Here is a 24,101-nt window from a genome sequence, read left to right as displayed (position 1 = left end):
CAACTCCCATCATTCCCAATTGGCATGGCCAATGATTAGGGGTGATGGATACAACACAGACTTTGGTTTTTCAAATTTCAGTGGCACCCTGTGAGAGGCCGAAATTTGACACCCCCAGCCTCTTGCCTTCTGTTCTGCTCCATTCACTATACAGGGGTCTGCAACCTTTAAGACAAAAAGAGCCACTTGGACCGAAGAAAAAACAACTGGGAGCCGCAAAACCATTGCGACATTTAAAACAGTGGGGAGTGTCAGAGCACACAATGCGCCTCCTCCCCTCGCTAGTATCGGCCCCGGAGCCACGGCAAAGGTGTAAAAGAGCCACATGTGGCTCCGGAGCCGCGGGTTGCAGACCCCTGCACTATGACATAGTTGCAACACCTTGTGGCATCATCTAGGCTCAGCGCCCAGTGCAGGAACCAGGCGTGCTGCCCCAAATCTGCTTCTGATGGTAGTTGTGGCCCAACATCATCTGTTTGACAAACCACTCTTATTGTATTTACTTGTAATACTATGAATACCTTGAATGTGCCTTCATTTTCAGCATAGCAACTCCTTCCATCAGCAAAATTATTTCCTTTTAAAAAGCAAGAAGGAGATTATGTAAGTAATATCTTCCACTGAAGTAAGAGCTAATTGTTAATAGGAAAGTTAAGCAGCAGGCCACTTCAGTGGATAGTTTCTGTTTCCTTCTTTGTGCACAATTTTTTGTAGTGGTACCCTATTATGTGGAATGCTCTCCGGTGTAAGTGTGCTTGGCATTGGTGCTAAGCATTGGTGCTATTTTGCTGCTAAGAAAAGGCTTACCTTTCTGCCCTGGGCATTTGAAGTGTTGGTTTGTGTAGTATTAACTGTGATATGTAGCACTCATCTGATTTTAGTCTCTCTTACTGTTAAGAGAGAAAGATGGGAAAGATTGAGGGCACAAGGAGAAGGGGACGACAGAAGACGAGATGGTTGGACAGTGTTCTCAAAGCTACTAACATGAGTTTGACCAAACTGCGGGAAGCAGTGGAAGACAGGAGTGCCTGGTGTGCTCTGGTCCAGGGGGTCACGAAGAGTCGGACACGACTAAACGACAACAACAACAACAACAACAACTGTTAAGTCAGTTTTTAATATTTATGGTTGTATTTATGGTTGTCTTTTACCCTGCTCTGGGATCCACCAAGATAAATGCCATTAAATAAATAAATATCATGTATGAATCTCCCTCTGGAGGTTGTGGACTCCCCTTAGAGGTTTTTAAGCAGAAGTTTGATGGCCATCTACCATGGATGCTTTAGCTGAGATTCCTGGATTGCAGGGGGTTGGACTAAATGACCCTTGGGTTAAGGTTACCAGACGTCCCCGTTTCCCGGGGACAGTACCCAGATTTACAAATCAGTCCCCTGACAAAATCTATTTAGTAGGAAGTTGAAAGTGTCCCTGGATTCATTGAAAAAAATCTGGTAACCTTACCTTGGGTCCCTTCCAACTCTGACATTCTATGATGCTACGACATGAATATTTTTGCATCTAGTTTCAACACTGCATTCTGGTTCATCTGGAATTAATCCGTGTTGATTGTGACCATTAAGAGAAACATTGTGGGATTTTTGTTGAGATGTGGTCTCAGAATTCCTTGGGTAGATGTCAAATAATTTCAGAATGTGCTATTGGCTCTGCTGTTCAGTGTGGGGTGTTTATCCCTGCCATGCCCAAAAACAGTGCTAGGAGGAGGGCCAGCTAGGCTGCCTGCCACTAATTTTGAAACACGATTAGACACTTCCTGCTGACGTCAGCAGGCCAGAAATCTTAACAACACATTCATCAATTGAAAATATTGAACCATGTTTGGATGGCAAATTGAGATAAAAGGTAAATTATTGGATTAACCTGATAAAACTGGGCAGCCATCCATTCAAGATATGCTGCAGGACTTTCCTGTTTAATCAAGATCTTGCCTGATAGATGTGAATAAATGGTACTGGGTTTTATTTTGGTGCAAGCAGCAAGTTGAGTTATTCATGTGTTGCTTTTTATCTTTGTTCTGGCATTCAGAAACCGATATACACATATTATACATCAGAAAATAAAGCAGTTTAGAAGTAGAGAGCTAAAAGAGAGAGAGAGAGAGATATGTTTTACAGCTTTTTTTCTTTTTAAAAAAGCAACAACCCCAGAAAATGAAACATTTTTCTACATTATTTGGGTTGTAGTCAACTAACTTTTACTAGAGTAGACCCACTGAAATTAATGGACCTAAGTTAATCATGCTAATTTCAATGGGTCTACTCTGAGTAAAAGTTAGTTGAATGCTACCCTTTATTATAATTTTCAACCCACTTCAAAAATCTGCAGTAAAAATATTTTTGTCTATAATAACTGAACTTTCTACTGCAATACCACTTGGCTACCATCCTGAGTTTTTGGTCATTCTGGGATATAATTGTTGCAGCATAAACACTGTTGAATTCAGGGGGAAACAAGTTTATATATCCATGCATATGAGCCATTCAGCCTAAGAGACTGAATTATAAATCAGGAAGTTCCTGGTCCTGAATTTCACATCTACCATCAGTAGCCTAAGGCAAGCCTCTATTCTCTCAGCTTCACTTCTAGAATTAATACTATTGCAAGGATTGCAACAAGCTAATGTTTGGACACTCAAAACATTACATAAATGCTAATTAATAGTATTGAACAAGAAATGAAATCTGTAGCTGTGAAGGGATAACACAGAGGGATAATTTGCTCTATAAGCCTTGCAGAAGAGTTAGAGGGGAAAGTGCATCTCATTGCTGATCTCAGCTGCTGTGGTAACTCATGATAACCTTACTGTCACTGACACGGAGGCAGAGTTAATTATTGTCTTCTAAACTGCTGAGCAGAAAACTAGACAAAAGAGAACAGCACAGTTTAAGAATGATTTAGTTGTTTGTACTTTGTTAAATTTCAGATCTGGTCTATCCATTTGCATTTTTAGTTTGACACAGCAGTAGCCAATTGTAGGTCCAGGTAATGCTTCTGGAAAAGAGAGGCATCACATATCTGCTTCAAGAAGGAAGCAGTCCATGCTGCTCCCACAACCTGAGTTCGTTCTTTTTTCACCCTCTTCAGGTGTGGGGTGGGACTGAACCTCTTTTGCATTTGGTTTTACAGAACTGAGAACACTGTGAGCAAAAAGAGTCCACTATTGCAACAATATTTCCGCACACTTCTCCCCACATGCCCCCTGCAGCTCCCCAAAGCTGCTGAACAGTGTGGGGGAAGAGGGGATCATTCCATCTGGCAAACAGAAATGCCATAGCACATGAGTAGGCAAACTAAGGCCCAGGGGCCGGATCCAGCCCAATCGCCTTCTCAATCCGGCCCATGGACTGTCCGGAAATCAGCGTGTTTTTACATGAGTAGAATGTGTGCTTTTTTTAAAAAAACAACTCACTATGTCCACATCAGAAACATTAGTTAGTCTCAACTGTGTTCAGAATCATTAATTACTGTTTGAAGCTATCTTGTTTCAATAAAGTTAACACCAGCTGCAGACGTAGTGAAGCCACTGTAAGTTGAAAACAGGCAAAAGTGCTGGAGAAGGAGAAGTGAGGCCGCGGCATTTGAGCCCGATGCTTATGGTGAATCAGGCCACTGATTTGCCACCACAAGTCCGCTCACCCCTCTTGGTGCGGCAGCGTTGCAGAACAGCGGAGGCTCCACTGGGGCCCCAATGATGGAACAATGATTTCAGTGCCCTTCCTGATAGGCTTATCAGGAGCCAGATCCTAGTCTGCACCCTGCATTGGTGAATGGGGTTGCAGGCTGGGATTTGGCCATTTAAACTATATCCAGGGTACTACCTGTTTGTTCCTTCAGCGGCTGGGCATTGGGGGAATCCGTTATCTTGGATAGAGGGGAGGTTGTAGTCTCCCCCTGCCCCTCCAAATGCTGGGGTATCCTGTTAAAGGGATCTGGGGGGGGGAGTTATGTCTGTGTGCCTGCCCATGTGGGGCCAGGGCCGAAGGCACTCCCCCAGATAGCAGTCCCTGCGGGGGTCACCCTATTTGATGTAAGCCATAGGAACCCCCACCCAGATTGACCACATGTCGCTTCTGGCAGGCAGGCAGAAAGTATTTTGATTGCCCCATGTCTAAGCCAAACCTCTTTCATCTGTATTCAGGAAAATTGTGGCCTGTTTTGATCCAAACCAGTCTTATTGGTCTCTTATTTATATGGGTTGGGGTAGGGGGATCATAATGCCTGGACCTGCAACTGCATGTTAAACATGAAAATAATGAATTTGTCAGTAATAAATATGGATATGCAGCTAAGGTAGCCCAGTTCTTGATGTTTCTGATCAACATACCTTTTCTAAAAATTGTGGAAGCTGTAGAAGAATTATTCAGAAATATTTGCATTGAATGCTGAGGCATTCTAACTTATGAGGGAAATAGTGTTTGATACATGTAGCTTCCAAGTATTACATGTTAGGCCAATCTTTTGTTCCAAATAAGAAACTTAGGAGTTTTGGAGACATCCCTAGTTACTCCCCACTGACTGAAAAGATCTAGTGAAGGAAGGGATCGTAGTGAATCCCAAAGGTATATTTGACTGCTTTTTTATAGTCTGGCAAATATCATTTTTTTTAACATTTCATACACCATGTCAAGGTTGGCAGAGAAAATAAATTAATCTAGGATTATATTTCCATTTTAATAGCCTAATTTGACCCATTAGTATTATTTATCTGTTTTAGTTATCTAAATCCTGCCTTAAGGTAGCTTTTAAAAGATGCATAATAAACAATATCAGCATCATCAGGATCCTATCCACAAGACAGTTGAAGGTAGAACAGAGGTTTGGATGTGTTGTCTCCCATCTGGGTTCAAAATATTGTGCAGAGCCTACATACAGGGAACAAACATTCCTACTTCAGACCTTTCCGCTCCAACTCATGAAAATTTATATATTTCAAGTTTTTTCCTTTTTGAACATACTTAGAAGTTTGTATGACAGACCTAAAAACGAAGCCCTTTTATATTTCACAGAGATGATATGAGCACTCACCCACAAAGTCTGTGCTTTGATACTTGCTATGTCAATGGGCTTCAACTGACTTGATTTGAAATGGAATATGCATCCAGTCCAAAGAAAATCTGCCTGTGTTTCAAGCTACACATTGAGAGTTTGGGTTGGCTTACCTAGAGGACCCTTCATGTTGTGTTCCTCTTGCATTTGTTCATCATGTCGTCAGTCAGAGCCTGAAGAGCCTGAAGAGATTTGAAAGATGTGGCAAAAAGATATTTGGCTCATTGGAGAACAGCTAATTTAAATGACACTTTTGAACATGCTTGTATTCAAGTAGACAAAGATGCGCAGAAGTGGGTATCTGGCAAAATATCAGTAATGAAGTTATTTATTTATCAGTCCCATATGTCTTCCATTTTATCTTCACATTAATCCTGTCACATAGGTTTGTCTGAGCGAGACTGACTGAGTTCACCCAGCAAGCTTTGTGGCTCAGTATGGTTTCGAATCCAAGCCTCTCAGTTCAACACCCTGTCCAATATACCCCGTGGCTCTGTAGGCATTTTATAGATACATATGATAAAAGTTTGAAAACATGAATAAGGAAATGCAATATTGCCGTTGAATTTATATGGCCATAGCTGGAGGAACATTAACTAAAGGCCTCTGCAGAGCTTTGGCTGGAGTGAGATTTATACATGGCTGGGGAAACCATGATCCTGCTTTCTAGTTGAAGCTTCCCTATCCAACATTTTTCTGGGTGTACAGACTGCAGATTTGGAGCATATTTACTTTGGAGCTTATGTTGGGGTTTATTCATCTTATAGAAGGTCAGACATGTTGAGAGGATAGGACCAGCAGATGTGATCACAATCTCTTCCTTCATCCTTACATCTAACATCTGATCAATATATGCAAGAGGCTTAATATGTGAATTTCTTACCAATGCAGAGTGCTGGCAGTGATGACAATAGCATCATCATAATCATATATCATACTCCAGTAGACAATGATTTAAGTCAGAGTAGCTCAACCTCCTCCAAACAACCTTTTGACATTCATTATTCTAAAAACAGTTCCTAAGGATCCTGGGTGAGATTCAACAAAAGGGTTGCACCCCAACTTTCAGCAGAATTGTATACATGTCTGCTCAGAAGTACGCTAAATGCAGGTAGGAATACGGTGCAAGTTATGTTCCTATTTAGTGTGACTTGTTGTGACTAACATTTCACATTGATTTTAGTTGGGCCTAAAGGCAACTAGCTGTCTGGATCCAACCCAGCATATTCTGAGATTTAAGAAGTACTTTAAGTATTTGAACAGAACTCTTTTAAATAATTCTGTATACAGTGGTACCTTGGGTTATAAACACGTCGGGTTACAAACACTTCGGGTTACAGACTCCGCTAACCCAGAAATATTACCTCGGGTTAAGAACTTTACCTCAGGATGAGAACAGAAATCGCGTGCCAGCAGTGCGGTGGCAGCGGGAGGCCCCATTAGCTAAAGTGGTGCTTCAGGTTAAGAACGGTTTCAGGTTAAGAACAGACCTCCAGAACAAATTAAGTTTGTAACCAGAGGTACCACTGTATCTGCCTGTATTTTGTGTATAGAACTCAAACCTGTCTTTTGCTGTTTTCTGTTTGGTTTTGTTTCAATTTCATGTAGGAGTATCTTCATCACAAGCAAATAATGATGATATACTTTCATAGCACGTCACATGTTCAAACAGCATAAAACATTATCTCCCTAATCCTTCATTACAATAATCAGTAAAAGTCTCATTTATAGTTCTAACAATAAAAACATGAATGAGATCACACTCTCATAATTAAATCTCACCACCCCCACCTTGTTAAATCCCAAAATTTGTATTTCAAGGTCACAGATGATAGCAAATCGATTTTTCCCCAGTCACGAGTTAGTATTTTAGTACATACAAAAATGTGTCTTACTAAGGCACATTAAGATTCCGTTTCTAGTTATCTGCTTACAGAAGTCTTCTGTTCTAAAGCACACAAGACCTGCTGTCATAAACCTTTGTAGGAACATTCCCTGTAATTAACACAAGAGAAGTCATTGTATTCATTGTTTCATTGGGGCAGGCTCATTAAAGTACCAACAAGGCTCGCATTAACACAGGTTCTTGTGTCATTGTTCTTAATATCCCATTAGGCTGTAGGGTCCTCTGCGGCCCTTTCTCTGAACTCCTCTGCATATTCTAGGGCAGCAGTGTGGTGTAGTGGTTAAGAGCGGTGGACTCGTAATCTGGTGAACCGGGTTTGCTTCCCCGATCATCCACATGCAGCTGCTGGGTGACTTCTCTGGAGTCTCTCAGCCCCACTCACCTCACAGAGTGTTTGTTGTGGGGGAGGAAGGGAAAGGAGATTGTTAGGTGCTTTGAGACTCCTTCGGGTAGTGATAAAGCGGGATATCAAAGCCAAACTCTTCTTCTTCTTCTTCTTCCCCAGCTGTCAATTTGGCTTTGAGGATGATATGCTGATAGTTAAACAGATGCCATCCTCTGTCAGGATAGGCTGAGGATATAACTCCTGCATAAATGGAAAACACAGTAATCCAATTATGATAGTTGCATTCAATAGTTATCTTCTATTCCTTCTTTTGCCACTCATCCGGTTTTGATTTTATACTATAAGAGGAGGCAGGGACAGCAGGGAAAACATGTCTATAAACTCACCATTGAGGATGCGCTCACATATCCCCCCCCCCCCGTAAGTGAATTCTGGGGGTTGGTCTGTGTGCTTAAAAGTAGACTCCCTAATACGCCCCTTGGAGTCTAAACCCTCCTCGCCACAAGAAGCTGTGGCTCCATTATCACTCCTGTGCTTCCTATTTCTCTGTATCCAGACCCACTTTGGGAGTCCAGGCGATCTAGCTGTCATGACCCAGTACCCCTAATCTGGTCCTCGTGGTCACGATCAGAATAATCAGACTTACTTGAGGAATCCTTCCTGGACTTGTCCCCTTCTCGTGGTTCTCTGGGATCTTTTTCTCCTGTGCTGCGACCTATGTGGTTCGGGGCTCATAAAACTGTCAGATAGGCTAGAGCAGTGGTGGTGAATCCATGGCACGCATGCCAGGGGGGCACTCAGAGCCCTCTCTGTGGGCAGGCACGCCCAGCACAGAGCTGGCAGAAGGCGAGGGCAGCACGTTGAGTCCTCAGCTCAACTTGTGTCTGAGTAGAAGCGCCTTGGATGGGGCATCGTGTGTGTGTGTGTGCGCGCGCACAAAACGGAGCTACAACTTCCAGGTTGGTGGGCTGCCGAGAGTTCTGAGCAGCCACCTTCCTCCTCCTGCTGCTGCAAGGTTGAGGCCTTACACATCCTTTGGCCGGGGCCATTGGGAGCGGAGTCAGAAGTGGAGTGGAGGCTTCGTGTTCCTACTTGCATGCAAGCAGGAGCAGGGCAGGGATCTCTCAGCTAGGAAGCATGAAGCCTCCCCTTCTGAGAGATCCCCGCCTCCACTCCTGCTTGCACACACGTAGGAGTGGGATCGGGCAGCTCAGCTGAGGAGCGCCTGGCTGCCTTCAGGTGATGCAGGGGCTCTTAGATGCAGCTTCTGGGCTGCCTCCACCTTCCCCAGTTTCAGCAGCTATTCAGCTTAGCTGCTGCCTTCCCGGGGTTGCGGGGAATCTGATGCGGACGTGGGGTCTCCTTTAAACTTCTCTCTTGAGGGTAGTGCAGCCACAAACCCCACAACAGAAAGTGCGACGGAGCCTGCACCTCCCCAGCTGAGCAGCCCCCACCCAGCTCCTGTTCCTGTGCAAGCAGCAGTGCTGCCTAGCAGAGCAGCCCGATCCCACTCCTACTTGGCTGCAAGCAGGAGCAGGCTGGAGGGGTGGGGTGGCGGCGACATCCCTTACCAGCTCACTTGCCTCCGCCCCGGGCCAGCCTTCCCTCACTCTCTGCCTCCGGAGCTGGAGGAGCGGGTGGTTGCTGTTGGGGCAGCAGAGGGACCCAGCGCTGGAGGGCAGCAGGTGCCGGCTTGCTTGCTGCCCAGGCCGCCTTCCCTCACTCTGAAAACGGAAGTTATACTCAGAACAGAGCACGTTCCACTTCCAGAAAAAGTTTGAAAACCGGAACACTCATTTCCGGGTTTGAAGTGTTTGGGTTCCAAGTAGTTTGAGAAGTAAGCTATTTGAAAACCGAGGCGCCCCTGCATTGCTCTGCTCTCTCTCCACATGGATGCGCCAACCTCCCCTTCTAATCTAAGGCCTCAGTATTCAGGTTAAATTGCTGTGTTGGCACTTTGCGATAAATCAGTGGGTTTTGGGTTGCAGTTTGGGCACTCGGTCTCTAAAAGGTTCGCCATCACTGGCCTATGTCGTCCTCCCATTGTTTTTTGATTACGTCAAGGGGGGTTGTGGGATTTTGTAGCAGTATTTTGTATATTGTGAGTACCATCCCTTTGCTGTGTCCCTTTGTTAGGAAGAGGTTTTCAAAGGTTGTCAAGGGCCTAGTTGCTGCTGACTTTACTACTGGATTGTTTAAGAGGGCATGTAATTGGTGGTGTGCTTGCCAGGGCATTTGAGTGCCCCCTAGCTTGTCTTGCATTTCTTGTGCTGATATGGGTTTGTTGTTTTTGTAGGTCTGCTAGGCAGTATAAGCCTTTGGTTTGCCAGGTTTTTATCTGGAGGTTTTGTGCTGCGTGGTGGAATAGTGGGTGGTGTGCCAGGGGGATTAGTGGGGATGGGGGTAAGTGGGCATTTTGCCTCTTTTAAAGTGGTGTGAATGATTCTATACTGGGAAAAGTGTCTCTGGGAGAAGAATTTTGTCCATTCTTGATAGAATTGTTCTTCTGTCCAGTAAGGAAGACAGAAGGGGAAGAGGGTCAGAGAGACAGAGGTATGCTTCAAATTGTGCATTTTTCTTTGTGGAAAATCATAAGACTCTTTTCAGCAGTTGCTTTGAGTGTGGCTGCACACTTTCATTTAAATTATGTCTCAGCTGGAAGAAGATGAGTTTGTTTTATGTAGCAGTCAGAGGTTCAGAACAATATCAGTCACTGAGCCACCAGAATGGTAAATTAAATCTGGAGAGAGTGAAGGGAGCTTGCTCATCACTACACACTGATATAGAAGTGGCAAAGAGGGAGAGCTGAAACAGGCCCAAGTGTTTATGTTCTTGATGGAAACGTACAAATCATTTCCTTCCTTCCTTTAGTTGTCGTGGTCCATCACTTTAGTCCATTTTCACCTTGCTAAGGGATTCTGAATGGGCCTCCCTGCTCTGACACCTAATTAATCTCTCACAAGCCTGTTCTTGCAGCCTGTCTGTCTGCAGTCCCACCCCCCCCCCCCCATCGTATCTGAGTTACTCATAATATATATTCCTTTCTTGGGTTGTCTTTCCCCCTGAAGATGCAGCTTTCAATTTCTCTATTGGGAACTGTCTGATATAAATCAATGTGTTCTTGTTCTACCCCAGAGGAATTTATCTGCAGTCTCTAGCACATTCTTTCTCTCTTTGCATTTCTGTCAGAAGTATGATATGGTAATTGTTAGGAGTACACAATTTGTTCAGTGCTAATTGATTATTTCAAACTATTTTACCTACATCTTTCTCTATTCAGATAATGTAAACACTGTTGCCACAAATACAGGCTTTATCGAAGACTCATGTTATAATTTGGAGCATAGACTGTGACAACTGAAAGGAATCACACAGGTCATCTTGTGCTAATGTGACTCAACCACCTTTCATATCCTGTGAACATGCAGCCTGCCGTTTCCCCAGATTGTTTCTTTGTGTCTAATTGGAATGAGCTCTCACAGCCTGTACTGTACTTGCACGGTGCCTGCATTCCAGAACTCTCCTCTAATGCTAGAAATGTAATGATGTGCTGAATCTCTAATAACCTATTCAATTCACTGTGTAATTGATTATTGACTTACAAAAATGGCCACTGCCATTAGGATTTAAACAGCTGGGTGTGATAAATATAAACAGCATTCCAGACTTGCAAAACAGAAGTTAACTCCCGCTTGTGAATTGGCCACAAAAGACAGAATATACCTTTGAAAACCATTTTCTGGGGAATAAGAAGGTGGGCGGGTGGGGGGGGGGTTGCTATCTCTTTGCTCTGCATGACGGCTTCTAGGAAATATAGGGCTGGCTACCCTTGGAAACAGGATGCTGGGTCAGATCTAACGGCTATGTGTAAATTCTTAAGAAATTTCTAGGCAATTTGAAACACTGATAGTCTTCACTTGTAAAGCACATTGGTGGTGGACTATACATTCACACAAGCACAGACACATACGTCTCATTGCCCACTCTCACACAAAGAGAGACAGGTGTGCACCTGCAACACAGAGACACACATGCATTCTTGCACAGTCATGGAGAGAGAGACATGTGGAAGGGTCACTGCCATGCATCCATTTGCCTTTTTTTCCTAAAAAACAACAACCCTTATTTATTTGTTTTTCTGTTTTATCATATCATCATTGCATACTGCATTATAGTCATATTCAGGATATTAAGAGGGGAAAATAACATAAATGTAAGACATAAATAAATAAATAAATAAATAAATAAATAAATATTAGTAGTAACATAACTTCTTCCTCCAATTTTCCATTTACGGTAAACACACCCACACAGCCTGCCCACACCTCTCATCTGCCAAACAGGGAAGAGTTATTTCTATATGCGTATCTTCTATTAAAATGTGGCAGATCACTTTCCTATGAGGCTAATAGTAGCACAAACACAGTGATCTTCATGGGATTAAATCTTAACCTCCTTTGTTCTCCCTATCTGCCTAGGGTAAGGTGGGCTCGGTGGGTCACAGGGCTTCAGTTTCACAGGTAGGGATAGCAGCTCCATCGTTTTATGAAATATCAACATTTCATGCCTTTCTATGACATTCATTTATTTTAATTGCAATGCAGGAATGTGCATGAACAATGTAGCACATAAAACCAAAGTCAAAGAACTGGAAATAGTTTGCTCAAGTGAATCTAACTGGCACAATTAATGAGCTTGTTAGTGGCCTTGTTATGTAGAAAGGCAGGGTATAAATATTGGAAGTAAGTAAGTAAGTAAGTAAGTAAGTAAGTAAATAGTGTTGTTGTTTTTTGTCAACATGAATAGTGTGGATGCCAAATTATAATTTGTCGGTCAGTTGTAGTTATGCTTCCTTTTGCTGTTGGAAAACATTGCCAAGTTATTCCACTATAGTTGCTTAGGATATGTCATTGTGTTCTTTTGCAGTGAGCGGTGCAGATACACCTTTCGTGGCCATAAGGATTCAGTAAACAGCATTGAATTTCTTCCTTTCTCCAACATCATTCTCACCAGCTCTGCAGACAAGACATTGTCTCTTTGGGATGCCAGAACAGTAAGCTAACTTATTGCTTTGGGAACTGGGTGAACGCATAAAAGCTAGACAAACACACTGCTTGCTTGATGGGAAATATTTGAATCTGTTGTAATAATACCTCAATCAAGTGGATGACGTCAAGTTATAGGGAGGAAGTAGGAGGGAAATGAGGAATGTCCCAATTTAATAAAGGTGATTTCCCCCTCTGGACTCCAATAACTTATGCATTTAGAGACCACTGAACTTTATGTAAACATGACTTATATAATATATAATATTTTGGAACATTGAACACCAACTTTTTGTAAGTTTCCTTCCATTGCCAGGTGCTTTGGGAGGTTGTTCTGTGGACTCCTGCCTATCAGTCTTGGGCTCAAGTCAGCCCTGATTCTGGTCTGGATCCTTAGCTGGTGACTCTGAGGCCTCCAACCCTGTGTTTTAAAGGCTGCTGGACTTTGAGGTCCTGACATCACCTCCCCCTCCATGGTCTCAATCCAATGGGCTTGGCTTGTGCAGATAGCCACAATGGAATTGCTGACATGGTCATGAACAGCTTCCCACAAACAGTCCTTGGGTAGGTAGCGCTTCCAGTCAGTGAGGCATTATAAGAGTCTCTGATGCATTCATGAGTCTAGAATTTGAGCCACTTCATATTCTTCCTGCCTGTTGTCCATGAGTGGTGTGGCTGGAGGTTGGTGTCTTTCTGGATCTGGATTTAGCATAGATGAAACCAGGAGCGACTGATGAAACACTGGATGTACTATGTTGAAGGTAGCTGAAGCCTGTAAGCAAGAGGGTTTTCAGAAAGGGGCAAAGCTGTTATCAGGGTTGGGGCAATGCTGGAGGAAGGGTGTGCGGGGGGGGGGGGTCCGCCCCAGGCGTCATCACTGGGGTGTGTGTGTGTGTGACAAAATGAGTTTTTTAAAAAAATAATAATAAATTGGGCTCACAAAACTTTTTAGGAATGACGTGGTGGCTTAGGCGCCTGCAGGTTCCACGCTGCCTGAAACGGCATCATGGGACTTGTGCCTGCTTACTTCCTCTCCCTCAGCCGCCCTACAGCTGAGGGGGCAGTGGCGGAGAGACTCCAAGTGTTGGAGAGGCTCACCCCACCCCCACGGGCAGCTCACCCCGCCCTCACGGGCAGATTGCCCTGCCCCCTGCTGCAGGACGCGCCCCCACACCAGGCACTTGAGCGGCTAGCTACGCCGCTGGATGGGTGGGGCTACTTACAATCTATTTTACTAGAGAGGCATTCAGTGTCAGTTGGAGAGTTGATGAGCATACTCAAGAGGGCTCTCAGCCTGCCATTTGCGGTCAGCATAGTCCTTGTATTTGGCATGGTTCAACTTGACTCTGAGGTCCTCCTGGATAGCCTGATAAGAGGCACCAGCAGCTGGAAATTAGTGGAAGAAGTGACATCTGGAAAATAGAGGGTTTGGAAGTATTGCTGAGGAAAAACTGAGAGCTGTTATAGGCCAAATTCTGCTATGCACAACAGATCTACCCAGTTCTGCTGTTGATGGGAAGAGCAATACCAGAGATGTTGCTCCTATGTAGGGCTGATCCCTTCTGTCTGCCCATCACTTTGAGGATGATAGGCTGAAATATAGGCATGGATTTCTAGCAGGTTGCATAGGGCATGACAGAACTATGGCCTTTGGCCTGAAACAGTATGGGCCAAGAATCCATGTAGATGGAGTAGAGTTGCTGTTTCATGGGTACTTGCGGTTCTCTGGCAAGAAATGAAGTGGGTCATATTAGTGAGGACATTAGTGACAACAATGTGGTTGTGAATTGCCTAGAGGGGAACTGGTCTGTGCAGAAGTCCCTAATCAATATTTGTCATGGTCTGGGTAGTCTTTTCTTCTTTTGTATGATTACTTAAAGTACCCACCACAGTCACTGCCCCCAGTCACTACACCTACCCCACCCCACCCCACCCTGCTCAGAGATGGACACTTAATCTTTTAACTGTTCTATTTGCCTGAATTCAGATCACTTCAGTAAAAATTGTTTTACTGTCTGAAACTCTAACTGTGGCTGGTAGCTGGCTGCCTTTCCAAGCAGAAAAGGGTGTGCATGTTGCAAATGAAATGAATGCATGACAGAATGGCATCTTCACATAAGAAATACTAACTCTTCTTTCTGCTTTTGACAATGCATGCTGCTGATTGCTGACAGTCACATCAGGAGAGAATCTGCATTTAAAAAAAGCATTCTGTAAATTTGTTGTGTAATGCCAATGCATGGCACAGCATATTAAGAAATCATCGCCTAGATATAACAGACAGAGCACACACATAGTTCCAATACATGTTTACTCTGGCTGGATCAGACGAGGACCACAGAAATAATGACAGTGAGATGAGCAGAGTGACGATCTTAAGCTCAGAGACTGAAAACAGTGATGAGAAATTCGGGGTGAAAAAATTATCAAAAGATTGGTATCAAAGAGTGCCCACAAGCTCTCACATGTATGGCAGGAGATCGTTTTGTGCATGAGCAGCCAAGCTCTGTCAAAACTTGCTATTCTGCTTACTTTTAACAAATTTTGTCACCATCCCTACCTGACAGTAAAAGGGCCATGAAGGAGTAAAGCAGATGAACCCACATGCACATGTGGTTTTGCTCAGCCAAGGTTTGACTTAATTAGTTGTGTGAACCAGGCTAATATCTGTTCCTTAACTATGCAGCCTCTTAGATTTACTTCTTTCTGCAATATGCAGCAGCCTCTGATGATGAAGCAGTGGCTGTAACTATTGTTAGATACATCAGGCATCGTAAGAAACCATGTTCTACAAACCCACTTCACATTATGGTTTCTGATTCTGGTTTGTTGGCATATCTCAGACTGTGGTTTGCTAAATCATTCCACGCTGTACTTTTTCTACTTTAACCATGAATGTGATGACTTCATTGAACCTTTATGTGATATATCTGTGTTGGCTTATAGGCTCTATAAATAACTTTCCTTAAACAATAACATTTTATTTAAATTATACTAAGAGAAAATGCCAAATAGAAAAATAAGAACAAGATTTAGAAAGCAACAATAAGTTTTCAGCTTAAATGTGGGTATCATTGTTCACTCTAATAAGTTGTGGGTCATTTCACCCTTGAGTGGAATGGTCTTCCTGGGGAGCTTGTGGACTGCCCTTCCTTGGGGGGGGGTTTAAGCAGAGACTGGATGGCCATCTGTCAAGGATGCTTTAGCTGAGATTTCTGCATTGCTGGGGTTTGGACTTGATGAAACATGCTATGATATCATTGCTAGTCTTAACTGGATATGTGTATCTTTCTTTCTCACTTCTCTATGTCTCCAATCAGTCTTTTTAAAAATGTAGTCCACTCTTTTAAATCCTTCCAGGCGTATGCAGGTTAACTATGGGTTTGAGAATAAAGTAAGGAATTTTTTAGAGTGTTAAGTTGTGGGTGAACATATAAGATGACACAGCGATTCTTCAAACAGCTCCTGTTTATTCACAGGCCAGACCAGAACTGAACTGAACTGAAGGGTTCAGCCAGCCTGCTTATATAGAGCTCCACTGCAATGCAACTGTAACACTTTCTGTAACTATCCAATCAGTGAACGTCACTTTCAATCCCTTATTTCCATATGTGGACCTGAGTGAAAACTACGTACAGTATCCCCCTGCTGGCCTAGGGTGAGAACTTCAGTACATAACACAGAGAATGTGAAAAGCATAGAATACCTACTCCTCTAGTACATTATGCTTTCAGCATTATTTTCTTCCTCCACCTTTTTCTATTTATTTTTGACTAGTTGAACAAGAATTTTATCTTTGTTGTTTTCCACAGAACAGTCTAATGTTGTCATCTGGGCAGTGAGGATTTGAAACAGATGATAGGTAGCTGATGTAAAAATAATTATGTGTAGAAACCTTGAAAATGAGAAAAACGGCCAGCAGGATATGGGCCACAGCTTCAGAAAGACTGAGCTGAATCTTCTGTGAATATATAGTTGGTGTGCACTGAATGAATAGAAATACATGAATATTGAGATTGCCATGGTAAGTGAAGCAGAAGGTTTCAAAAACTGATGCAAACTGAGGTCACACATGGTGGCATCTCTGTTTCTGCTCCTCCATTCCTTCATATAGATAATGTCACTCACCAGTGCTGTAGTCACAAAGGCACAGTACATCTTTTAACTTCAGGCAGCAGTCAGATTATTCCTAGAGAAACTTGGGTGTCTGTTGAGTGGCCTAAGAGTCACGTGCCTGCTGAAAATCAGCGGAACTTCAGTCACAACATGTCCCACTGATTTCAGTGGGGCTTAAATTCTTCTAGTTTAATCTGGTTCCAAGTCATTATTCCTTATAAACTTGCTCAACTATGTCAGTACCATTGTATCAGAAACAGGAAATATGTTTATGTGGGATCAAAGTTATGCTTAGGATTTGTCTGTTCTTCAGAAATAAAAGTAACAGATGGCTAAACACTGGTCAGCTGAAGCAGCCGTCTTTTCCATTCTTCTGCCATTCCTCTTTTCTTGTTACTCCATGCCCCACTATGTCCCCAGTAGACTGGCAGGTAGCCAAGGGGGAGGGCAGGGGACAGCTGCCCCCCCCCAAATCAATACAAATCTGCCCCCCAACAGAAATCCTGACAACGCCCATAGGCAGGCAGTGAAGACTTGCACCGTTCCTTTGCTGCTGCTGCTAAGGAGAAGCGGCAATGTGTTCAGCACATGGTCCAACTAAAATCATTCTTCATGCTGGCTCTTCTGCATGCATGTGGTTTGTGTGAGGGAGAGGGCGAGTTGTGTGTCTCATTTGTAGGAAATCCACTAGTGGGGGGGGGCGGCGGAGGCAATGCTTTTCTTTACACCTTCCAGACACTGCAGTAAACTCTGTGGAAGAGGTGAATGCCTCTTTTATGAAGTGTTCAGGTTCCTCCCTCCCAACGCATCCTCATTAGGACCACTTCTAAGATGAGGCATGAACTCCACAAAGAGTCACTGGCAGACACCCTGAAGAAAAGAGGGACTGTGAACTGCAGACATCCCCCAAAGTATTTTCATCTGGAATGATTAGCTCCTCTATCTTGCAATACTGTGCATGTATTTATGCATCTAAATATATTGAATGGAATTCAACATAGCAGTTAGTGACCCCCTGTGTGACCCCTGCAAATCCACTAAACCTATTCTGGACTTTCCCTGAACCCTACATTGCAAATTTAGGGGGCACTGGGGTGGGGGTGGGGAATTCCTGTTTCACAAGTGGACCTTGTTCCACACACACAACTTAGCTGAATCCCACCCATTATTTTTCTCACTTCTATCCAAATGTTCAACCAGCTGAGTCTTCAGACAGTTGCTGTTATTATCTTTGAATCCACTTTTACATAGTATTATTATTATTATTTAATAGAATTAGAATCTATATACCACCTTTCATTTCAAGAAGCAATATCAATGCAGTTTGCAAACAAACAAAAGCCAACAGCAAAATAACAAGAATAAAAACATTATAAAAGTACAGCTACATGCAATTAAAACACATAGTAAAACAACTACATTTTAACATCCATAATCAAAGTTTTTTTAATAAACCTTTCTGAAAATATCAAAATGTTGCACTACCGAAGGTTTTGATGCAGTCTTAATATATATTTACCTTTTCTCCTATACCAGATATTCTGAGACACTCTCACACAGTCATAGATCAGAGTTGAGAATATGGGACCTGTTTTCTTTCATTTGCCCCCCCCCCCTAATCCCTAGGGGCAGTCATTCACATACACTTGAATAAGTATGTTTGCTCATTCCCCAGCTGTATCACCAGCTGAAATACCCTTAACATGGACTGCAGGTACTGGAATAAGTGAAACTAGCCAACCCTGACGAAAGTATAAAACTCCCATTATGATAATGCTTTTGTTTAGAGCCAGACTGTAGCTCATAACCCAAACTTTTATAGAAAACAGCGAGAAACAACTCAGGCAGAGCACTGGCATGGATTGTGCTTTAGAATCATCAGTCTCTCTATTAGCAAACTCAGGTGACTGAATGCCTATCAATTTGGAAGCAAAATGGGGCCACCCAAAAGTAAGGTACTGCAGTACCTCAGGTTACAGATGCTTCAGGTTACAGACGCTTCGGGTTACAGACTCCGCTAACCAAGAAATAGTACCTCGGGTTAAGAACTTTGCTTCAGGATGAGAACAGAAATCGTGCTCTGGCAGCGCAGCAGCAGCGGGAGGCCCCATTAGCTAAAGTGGTCTTCAGGTTAAGAACAGTTTCAGGTTAAGAACGGACGTCCGGAACGAATTAAGTTCTTAACCCAAGGTACCACTGTAGTGGTTTCTGCATACTCAAGGGATTCTCTAGGTATGCAGAAGTACAGTATATAACTCTGTAAAATAAAAGAAATAAAAAATAGCCACCTGCCCAATGTAACAGGAAAAGGACACACTTTCCCTTCTCTGCTCTCCAGATCTACCCCCATTCCTCGCTATATAGCTATATAAGCAGACCCTATAAGTGTCCCTATTTTCCAGGAATAGTCCCAGAAGCCATCCTCAGTTCTGATTTGATCCTGGAATGTCCCATTTTTCCATAGGATGTCCCTGTTTTCATCAGAGAAATGTTGAGAGGTACGGAATTATGCGACCTCGGAGCCAAGGAAATAAATAACTATACAACCTTTAAAAGGCATCTGAAGGCAGCCCTGTATAGGGAAGTTTTTTGATGTTTAATATTTCATTATGTTTTTATATTTGTTGGAAGCCACCTAAACTGGCTGGGGCAACCCAGTCAGATGGGTGAGGTATAAATAGTAAAAGTTGTTGTTGTTGTTGTTGTTAAATAGGGCATCTCTATTTTAATCAGAGAAATGTTGGTGGGTATTTATAAGTTTCAAAGGTAACAGATCTTAGCCAACTGTAACAGCAGGGACAGACCTTGGGGGATGGAAAATGGGGAAATATGTTCTTCCCCCGTTATTGGCTCTTAAAACTTCCCACCATGCCAGAACACAAATACAAGGCTTCTCTTCTAGGCTGGTGGAAGCCTTGGATAGGATAACTCCTATTCTCATCTATCTCAGTCCAATTAAGCCCAGATCTTACCCAAATGCACATAAATCCCATTCTATTCTTCTTCACCAACATGAACACTAGAACCCTCATTCTCTCCTTTCAAAGCATGTATGTCCATGCAGTCCCATTGGCAGAGAGAACAGGACTCCCGTACACATGGCAGATCCACTTGTGCTCCTCTGGATCGAGCCCTTATTGCTTCACGTGCTGTTGCATAACTAACTACATTATGTTCTAGCTTCATAGTGCAGATTCCTGTGTGAAAGCAGAGGGTAAATAAGAATAATAGTATTTCAGCAAGTAGCAGTGCATTTACAAAAGTCTATGGTGGATTGAAACCTGTTCACTCAGTATTTAACTCCAGAGACATTGACAGGAGTATGATATCTGATGAGGATGACCTTTATATCATAGGCCTCCTGTGTTGCCTTTTTGGGCATTCCCAGGGACCATGTTAGTTTTTCAACTTGTGACCTGTTGCTTTAGCTTTTGAAGCATTTACTGAATGCCATTCATGCCTGTGTTGAACAGGATTAAATCTTCTGGTTTCATTATTTTTCAGCCTATATATATATGCTTTGAGAGTGATGCGTACTCTTTCTGCTAACCAGAAGGTTCCCATTTACGTCAATCAATGAAAAAGGTGTAAATTTAATCCATTTCCATGGTCAATTTGCTTCCCTCCCCCCACCGCAGAAGGAAAACAGGTCAGTTAGGGGACTTGCCAGTTTATGTCAATTTCAGCCTTCATCCCAGTCACATGGGAAAACTGCATATAGTTTGAGCAGCTCTGGACACGTTTCTCTCAACTTTGGAGCTGAGGAGGGCTCAGGAATCCCTGTACAGTTGTACCTTGGAAGTCGAATGGAATCTGTTCCGGAAGTCCATTCGACTTCCAAATCACAACTTCTGATTGGCTGCAGGAAGCTTCCTGCAGCCAATCAGAAGCTGCGGAAGTGCCGCCAGACGTTTGGCTTCCAAAAGAACATTAAAAAACCAGAACAAGTCACTTCCAGGTTTTTATCGTTCGGGGGCCAAAACGTCCGAGTTACAGGGCATTTGACAACCAAGGTACGACTGTACTGAATTCAGCAGGGGTCAAGCCAAAGGCTTGGCAGAACTAGTGGGTTTTAAGGAAGGATTTGAAGAGAAAGTGAGATGCATTATGCCAAAGAGATGTTTGTGAGAGAGGTCTAGGCATAAAGGGGCAGCAAGGGAGAAACAAAAGCCAGTAAGGACGCAGAAGTCCTTTGGGCAGCTGAGGGTAGTGACACTAAAGGGTTAAAGGCCACAGACAGGTATCTCCTGAGAAATGAGTTCAGAGAGGTAAGGATTGTTGAAGGTAAGGACCAAAGAGCACTGGGATACTGCACCAGTTTCACTAGAGGGAATCCTCATTCTCCATTTGCACTGGATCTAGGTATTGGAAGGAAGCTTTGGGTTCCTTCCAGATTATCCAGCTGTGATATGCAGTGCGTTCAAAGTTGAGAACATGCCTTTTTACAAACCTACAAATATTTAGCATGCTTTGCACATCTCCAGAACAAATACACTACACACCACCCCTCTGAATCCCTTGAATGTATATGATAATAACTGGAATATTCTTTTCAGCTTGAAAGAACTGCTTGTTTTTCTGATCAAGCTGTTTCTATCAACACATAATGTTTTCCTTTCTATTATGTCAATGGTCTGTGAACATAAAAGTGTGTAAAGTGGCATATACCAAAGGGATAAGTAATCTAGATGAAATTACTTTTTTACTTAAGCAATAGTGTTGAGAAGTGAATAATATTACATATGAAACAATGGCTTACAGGTTCAGTAAACACCAATGTTCTGCTTCAGCAGTTACCTGAGTCTGAATGAAAATGTTTTGTTTCTCAGCATTATTATCTGAAAAGAAAATGGTATGCATTATATACTTTATGGGTCTCTGAGAACGTCCCAGTGCCAAATGGTAATTTCTCAAGTTTCCTGTTCTGCTGCAGGGATGTAGTTGTGACTCAGATTTACTGTGGTGTGGCTGAATGTTTGATCTATAAACACCAGAAATGTGGTGTGAAAGGAGACTGAGTTGGGTCCAAAGAAGCCCTTCTGCACTTGGAAGGTGACATGTTCCAGAGAGTGCTTAATACAGGAAGTTGGGTTGCCATAGTTGCATAGGAAATGCAAAATATATTCCTCAGTTTGCACAAGGGGGAACATGAGAACTGCTATAAGTGTATCTGCCTACTATGGCACTGGATGAACATTTCCTCTAATGCTCATGGCAAGTATTGGCAGCTATTTTCATTCTGCTCACCATTTTTTGGATCCAACTCACTGTTGTTTAGGATAGCCTGAGCATTCACTTTAATTCAAATCTGAACATTTTGGTTGACAAGTAGACACTCTTCAGAAACTGGGTTTTGCCCCTCAAGCCCTTCTAAGTCTGGGCTTGGGCCAAGCAAAAGCTATGGTTAGGCAAAGAATTATAGACACCAAGAGACAACAGGACTGCTTAAGGTGCCCTGACTGCAAAATTGTAGAAATCGAGAGATATGCACCGGCAGCATATCTCTTTTTTCTTGTATCCAAAAATGCAAGAAGGGCTTTTACACTTGCCAGAAGCTCAGCTCTGCCTTCTCGGTCTTGGAAGGATCCTTTAAGAAAGTCCCATATGACCAGAGAATTTGCGCCTGTCCATTGGGGGGTATAGGAAGCCCCGAACACATATTTTTTAGATGTCCCTTTTACGATAAGGCACGTAGAGAAACTATTGACCCCCTGCTGGTGAGGCTTGCTGACCTCTCGGTAAAACAAAAATTCGATCTTCTCCTGTTACGCAAAAATCACAAGACGACCCGGATGGTTGCCAGATTCTGCGCACAGATCTGTAGGCGCAGACCATCCCCTGATTCAATCTAGTTTGTTAAGAAAATTCCCAAACTCGGATCCATTTCTCTATGGTAATCTATCTTAAAGTTTTTATGTTTTATATACCTACTGCATTTTTAAACTTAAAATCCATTGTTTTAAATGTTTGTTTTGCTTTTGGGATTGTAGTTCCATTTGTGTTTCACAAGCTAGTCTCTGACCGTAATAAATTTCATGTATGGTTGACAAGTATATGGGTTGACAGTAAAATTTCAGTTAGAAGACTGGCAATTCAGCTAGCCATTTTGTTTCAGAATTTGAAATGTCACTTTTTGGAAAATCCTATCTATTTAACCAGGCATCGTCAGATACACTTGTGACACCTGACATGGTGCATGTTGCTTTGTCAGCTGGAGAGCATGACAAGTCATCAGCCTTACTGCCAACTTGAAAGCTGCACAGGTGAGCAGGGATCATCCCAGCAGTTAGGTGTGGCAATCCCTGTCCCTTTCCCAGCTCCGTGAGCTGCGAGGAAGGCTGGGAGATGAGTAACGCTGGGAAAAAGAAGTCTCCCAAACAACTTGCAGGGCTTCCTTGCTCCAACTTGCTTGGGAGCCTGCTGCCAGAACCTCCATGGTTCACCTTCAAGCAGTGGCAATTGGGAAAGCCTGGCAATCAGGGGGCTTGCAGGGAGAGGGAAGGTTGGAAGGGCTGACAATTAAAGAAAATGGCTTAATCAGCAAGGCAGCAAAAATAATAGACTGTTGCTGCTGTACCCGCCAGAGGTAGGTGGTTTGTTGTGGGCAAGCTGTGTTTTCATGGACCCTGCGATATACTTCTGAAGAAACCTAGAAGATTTGCACATCACATGTGAAGGTATAGTCCAAAGGTATAGTGCAACAACCTTCTTCCCAAAGTGGGCAGCAAGAAGCTGGCAATGCTATAGTCCTTTCTGCCCAGCAACTAATGTTCAAAGGCTCTGAATCTGGAAGTTCCACAGCTGACAGACAGAACACAGCTGGGAAAATGCTGCTTAGAGACATTTACAGTTGCCTAGAGACATAGACAGCAGATGCATCGCTCACGCACTAGATGTTTCTTTTGAGTTACATCTAGGCTTGCCAGTCTACCAGGTGGGGGACCTCGCTTGCTTCTTTGGTTTTTCCTTCAGGCTAGTTGACATATTTTGTGTGTGTGTGTGTGCATGTGTGGAAGAAAGCAGAATTTGGAGCTGATTGGCAGAGTTTTTGTTTATTTTTGAGTAAAGTCAGCGCAATCTCTTTTTCTGCTGAGAGCTCATGCTGGAGCTGTGCTGCACATCCAACAAGGAGACAAATGGTTCACCTGAGCCCTGGTGAACCATTTCCAGTGCTGCATTGTGAGAGACTTGCTGCATCGCCACCAGGTCTGGGGTGTATTGAGCTGAGAGAGGCAGGGTGGGTGGTGTCAGATCAGTGACATGGCTCTGCAGCAGCAGCAGCAGCAACAATAAGGACTGATCTTGTTCACATTTACTTGCACAACACCCTTACCCTGCACTAAAACCCAAACATACACACACCGTATCACATTTGTAGCCACAGATGGAAAAAATCTGAGTCAGGTTTTGCCTTCTGACCTGTTCACGGCTCCTGCTTATTTATTTTAAAGGCTTCTAGACCACCCTTCATGCCACAGATTCTGGGGTGGCTGTGTACAGCCATAAAAGTACAATATAATGCAAAACCATGCTACCCTTTGTCCCTGTCCAGGGGTCAAAAGATTTATGGCGAAAGGTTGACAACCTAATGAAAATTCAGGTATTTTTCTGCCAGATGTTGAGA

The 24,101-nt window shown here is 43.2% G+C and overlaps 1 protein-coding gene across 2 annotated transcripts in view; it reads left to right on the top strand.

Moving 5' to 3' along the window:
- Positions 1–24,101, top strand: part of SPAG16 (sperm associated antigen 16) — a 466,237-nt gene that overhangs the window by 269,009 nt on the left and 173,127 nt on the right. For both annotated transcript variants that reach the window (XM_081172704.1, XM_081172703.1), the window contains one exon: positions 12,243–12,369. In XM_081172704.1, the coding sequence (XP_081028830.1) occupies positions 12,243–12,369 (127 nt within the window). The remainder of the gene's footprint in view (positions 1–12,242; positions 12,370–24,101) is intronic.

This window comes from Podarcis bocagei, assembly GCF_964188305.1.
Source record: "Podarcis bocagei genome assembly, chromosome: 1".
In the NCBI taxonomy this organism is placed as follows: Eukaryota; Metazoa; Chordata; class Lepidosauria; order Squamata; family Lacertidae; genus Podarcis; species Podarcis bocagei.
The sequence above is the reverse complement of the archived record's forward strand: the minus strand, read 5'-3'. Positions and strand labels throughout refer to the sequence as shown.